The 5393-nt window shown below is 40.4% G+C and overlaps 1 protein-coding gene across 1 annotated transcript; it reads right to left on the reverse strand.

The window, feature by feature from the left end:
* Positions 1-669: 669 nt before the first annotated feature.
* LOC124685023 (hypersensitive-induced response protein 4-like) lies at positions 670-3864 on the reverse strand. The gene is made up of 5 exons (XM_047219296.1): positions 3570-3864; positions 2357-2477; positions 2188-2279; positions 1514-1610; positions 670-1257 (listed from the first exon to the last, which is right to left on the reverse strand). Exons 1-5 carry the CDS (start codon positions 3762-3764, stop codon positions 896-898), a joined length of 867 nt encoding a protein of 288 aa, XP_047075252.1. The 5' UTR covers positions 3765-3864; the 3' UTR covers positions 670-895.
* Positions 3865-5393: the final 1529 nt, after the last annotated feature.

Here is a 5393-nt window from a genome sequence, read left to right on the forward strand (position 1 = left end):
TTATTACATGAAAACATATTACAATATGCACGAACATTTTTTTCTACTCCCTCTATCCAAAAGAGGGTGTCTCAACATTGTCTAAATTTATACGTATCCAAACATTTACCATTTACATGTCTAGATACATGCATATTTTGACAAAGTTAAGACATCATTTTTTAGGACCAAGAGGATACTACTTTTAATAAATATACTATATGAATAATTTTCCCTTGAAAAATAACCATTCATTTTAAAACACATGGAGTTTTATATTTGTAAACGGTATTATAAGTTGTTGCTCCTGCCCATCTCCGCGGTTTTCCAGAAGCTCATCATAAGAAAACTGCTTCAGGTCGGACCCGGAGCAAAAATATCCGATTTTTAAAAAGGATAAAGGACGAACTTCATGACAAGTTAATCACGAACAACTTTCTCCTTGTGATATTTTTCATTGTCAACAGTCAACACTATTCACAGTTGGATTTGCCTAAAGATTCACTTCTTTTTCAACAAAAGAAAAACCACAACTCTTTAGTGCTAGTAGCACTAAATATGCTCATTATGCTTCAGCTAGCAACCAAGGGTCTGAATTCATAGGTCCTGAATTACAATAGGATTTTACCCGCAAAACAACAATAGGATTCTATCAGAGTTGGTTATGTAGTCTGAACACACTGTAAATTTTCAGACATAGTAAACCCACTATAAATTCTAATGCAAAATATTTTGGCTTATATGATATACATTGAAATTCGACAATCTCTTAAGAACGCATACAACTTCAGATGCAAAACCAAGTCCCAGCACCCGCATTATTACACATACTAATAAAAAGAACACTACTAACTAATATAAACATATCAAATCTCAGAGAAAAACTATCCAACCGTGCAAGGACAAGTGGTCAAATTTACACGTTGCTGCACGACGCCTCCATCACGCCGTTCCGGATCTGGTCGCCAATGTCCTTGACGTGGCCTGGGCCATGGGGTATGAACACCGTGGTGTTCTTCGAGTTGTCCCCAAGCTCCTTGATAGTGTCAAAGTACTGGGTGACCATGATGAGGTCCATCACCTCCTTCGCGGTGGTGCCCGACACACTGTGCGAGAAGTTGAGGATGTTCTCCCTGAGGCCATCCGTGATCGCCTGGCGCTGTTTCGCGATGCCGACGCCAGAGAGGTACTTGGCCTCGGATTCCCCTTCAGCTTTCTTCACCAGATGGATCTTCTCCGCTTCTCCTTTATAGACACTTGCCAGCTGGAGCCGTTGGGCTGTGACAGGATTTGACAAGTTAAGGTGAGTTCACATGCAAAAGGTAGCACCTAAACATTCTATAAGAAAACAGACAGTTGAAGCATGAGAAGAAAGGGCAGCATGTAAGTATCGCAGTAGTTTAAGAGCTGAGTAAATGATGTGACAAGTTTTAACGTCAACAACGCAGTCCAACATGCAATTAACATCCTCTAGGCTTGTAGAACCTGAAAACAACAGTCTACACTACTACTAATACTCAAAATGGTATAATACCTGCATTTATGTCATTCATTGCTTTGCGGACAGCAGCATCAGGGATGATATCAACCAGGAGAATGTGCTCAATGCTGTAACCATAATCCGACATCACCTGGACAAGAAGACATAGGATTCATCAAGTCCCCAGGCAAGACAGAAAATAGCAGTACACAGCAGCCAATCCAAGAAGACGATGTGTACATAACATAGGATCACTTTCTCAAGAGATGGTATAATAAGAAACTAACACTGCCAATAATGCAGAACAAACAGTATTTTGAGGGGGAGAAACAGACATTACCCTACCCTGTCTGCAATCAAACTTAGGCTAAGCAACTGGTAGCATTATATACACATGATCTTAATTTTGTCAGAAATATAAATAATCCATCTGAGGATGAAACAAACATGGTGTTTATAATTTAATACAATGTGCTTCTCTGACACAAGGTGAACTGAACTATTTCAGTAGTATTACATAGAACTGAATATTCTAATGTTACTTCTCTATAGTGGTCTTTTTAGGAGCTGAACTATAGATCCAATTATTTCCAAAATGTGTGTAGTGGACTAAAATGCAATACTAAACAAATTGCTGGCTAGTGTGGCAGAATGATAAAAATACATGTAATGATGTACCGTGGTAGTAAGCAGTACATGAAACAAAAAAAATAGGTTAATGGAGTTACCTTTTCAAGCTCCTCAAGTACAGCTTTTGCCACATCATTCTTTTGCTCAAACAAATTGTCAAGCTCCATTCTTGGAACTATGGCTCGAACCACTATTTTCCAGAGAAAAGACACCGGCTTAGGATTTAAGGACAGAGTACAAACAACACAGCAAGATACTAATATTTACCGTCAAAGACGTAAGACTGAATTTGCTGCTGGGGATTCTGCAACTCGTAGTATGCATCATCCGCGTTCTCCTTAACAACCCGGTACTGAATTGTACATATCAGATGAACAAATACATTATCCTGCAGGATAAAAAGAGATTGTTTCAACAAGTATCAAAACAAACAAGCCACCACAGTAAGGAAAATGATACTTCGGTCACAAATATTTCACTTGATTCTGTAAGTACTATATAGCTGATCCATCACATGATCAATACTCGGATGTGTGAATGATTGGGTCATTGTGGCCAAGTTTCCAAGCATCTCCCACCAGAAGAAAAATTAATAAAAGGAAACTTTACTACACTTAATTTAAGTACAGAAGAGAGGAGCCAATGCTATTAAAGAAAATATTCTTCCAGTGTCACACATAATTTCTCAAAATTAATATTATTCCATAGGCTGAAGCTACTACATGCATCGCGTAAAACAAGCCCTTTACTTTCTGCAATAATACCCGTACAAGTATAGGCCAGGCTCAGAGAATGCATTCATTTTTTTCCACATTCGGAGAAACCTGGGTGACCATAGCTAGTATCCCTGCATACTGCAATCCCAATGTAACCCGGCAATGATTTTTAACTACAAACCACATCCCGGAGAACAATCTAACACCGGCAGAACTGGTTGGAACAATGACAGAAATGTGTATTGAAAAGTTTCATGGGATCCGAATATGATTGAACAAATGACACTCGTGGTGGATCAAACCCGCAAAAAGACGTATGTACGATGTGTCTAAAGTAGAGACTAGTAACATGACATCATTAATCAGGTTGCGCTAGCGGACACAGGGGGCGGAGACAGGCCCCCGCCGCCTGGGGCAGTGGCCCAGGGCGGAGTTATTTCTTTGGTGATTTTAGGCAATTTCAGGCTTGGCACGGGGAGTTTGTTCACTGATTCTCCCTCCTAAGACTTGGCTAGATCCACTAGGGACACCGGGCACAGACCATGGAAAGCAGTTCATCCGTACAAAATATCTCATCTACATGTAAAGCAGTTCATCCCTGCAAAATATCTCATCTAATAACCTTCCAGACGTCACAGAGAGTTTAGGCAACCACAATCAAATACTAGTATCCCAGCAGAGGCGACGCAGATGATCAACCAATCTAGGGCGGTCGGTGACGTGTCCTAGAGGCAGGGCAGGGAGAGAGAGAGATAAAAAAAAACCTTGGTCTTGGTCTCGACGCGGACGTCGAGGGACTGGACGCGGGTGGAGAGCGTGCCGGCGACGAACTCGCCGGCGCAGGGGTTGAAGAAGTGGAGGCCCGGCTCGGCGAGGCGGAGGAAGCGGCCCCACTTCTCGACGACCGCCACGTTCGCCTGCTCCACGCAGCCGCAGAAGAGGAAGAAGGCGCTCACCATCTCCGGATCCTCGGCCGGCTGGCTCGATCGATCGGGTTTTAACCGGCGGCGGCGAATTCGGCGGCGCGGCGTGGGGGATTTCGGTACGCGCCGTTTACTTCTTCTTTTTCTCCAACCCCTTTTTTCTCTATATATATTTATTTGTTTGTTTCTGAAGGCGAAACTTTCCTCTCTTCTCCTGCTTGGCTACGAGTGCGGCAGCGTGGAAGGAAGTCCCGTACGCGCAAGGTGTCCAGGCGGCGATAGACAGTACAAAAGCGAATCCCCTCTCTGGCAATCGCTCGCTCGAGCGATCAGTTTCTTTCGGCGCGGAGCGCTCGCGCGAAAGCGCGACTCAATTCCCTTTGTATCATGTAGTGTTTTAATTGCGTTCACACGTGTTCACACTAACAACTTGTATTACTACTTGCTGCAAGTTGCATGCAAGAAGCGTTCACACTGCATGCATGCATATGCACAGAGCATCTCATGGATTTGCATTTAATGAGCCAACATTTCTCTTTCATAAGTTGTTGCATGCATACACATAGCATCTCACTCTTTTTCTTCAGCACGAGGCAGACTCTCAATTCTCTTTTTGCAATTCTCTTTTGTGTTTTTTTTTATACGGTAATTCATATTTAATGGGGTCCTTTTGCAATTCCCTTTTTCGGGCCAGTGGTTTTTAAGGGGGAAAATAACGGGTGGGAAGATCCACTTGCAACTCAAATGAACTACCACTTGCTACTCAAATTAAGTATTGTTTTAAATTGTAAGCTAACAAAAGTTGCTAAAAAAATTGTTAATGAAAATTACTTTTTAGGGTTGCTAGGTATTTATTTTTACCGTTGATAAATAATGGGGCACCGGGTTGATAACTTGTAAACAAAAAAAGAGTCGCTACATATTTTAAATTAAATTAAATTTTTAGGGTTGATATTTATTTATATTTACCATTGATAAATAGCGGGTCACCGGGTTGATAGCTTCTAAACTAAAAGAGAGTCGCTAAAATATTTTAAATGAAATACTTTTTAGGGTTGTTATTTATTTACATTTATCGTTGATAAATAACGAGGCACCGGGTTGATAGCTTGTAAAATAAAAAAAATGTTCACTAAAATATCCTAAATGGAATATTTTTTGGGTTGGTAGTTAATTATAATTACCATTGATAAATAACGGGGCACCGGGTTGATAACTTGTAAACTAAAAAGAGTCCCCATAATATTCAAAATAAAATTAGATTTTTAGGGTTGGTAGTTATTTATATTTACTGTTGATAAATAACAGGACACCGGGTTGATAGCTTCTAAACTAAAAAAAATCGCTAAACTGTTTCAAATAAAATTAACTTTGGGGTTGATAATTTTATTCATTTACTGTTGATCACTCAAATACGGAGGGGTTGATTATTCAGATAGAGAGGGTTGATAAATTTTAGCCCGAAAAAAAGTTTCTCGAAACATATCAACATGGGTGCTAGTTTTGAAGATCTCGTCGAGACGGATTTATTGGTGAAAGTGAATCTTAATTTGGAGTTGTCGTTTGAAAGTTAAAACGTTGTGAATTTACAAATTTGGAAAAGATTCCGCTGACATCAGCATATTCGTCTATTTGTGCATGCATGGAGAACTTTCCCTCAATAGT

The sequence above is a fragment of the Lolium rigidum genome, chromosome 1, assembly GCF_022539505.1.
Source record: "Lolium rigidum isolate FL_2022 chromosome 1, APGP_CSIRO_Lrig_0.1, whole genome shotgun sequence".
NCBI lineage: Eukaryota > Viridiplantae > Streptophyta > Magnoliopsida > Poales > Poaceae > Lolium > Lolium rigidum.

Bases quoted from the DNA above. Each gene is read 5' to 3' on its own strand.
- LOC124685023 (XM_047219296.1), bottom strand. From the start codon at position 3,764: ATGGTGAGCGCCTTCTTCCTCTTCTGCGGCTGCGTGGAGCAGGCGAAC. The intron at 2,478-3,569 runs GTTTTTTTTTAT...TTTATCCTGCAG, and splicing joins GCGTCGAGACCAAGACCAAG to GATAATGTATTTGTTCATCT. The intron at 1,258-1,513 runs GTATTATACCAT...ATCCTGTCACAG, and splicing joins AATGAATGACATAAATGCAG to CCCAACGGCTCCAGCTGGCA.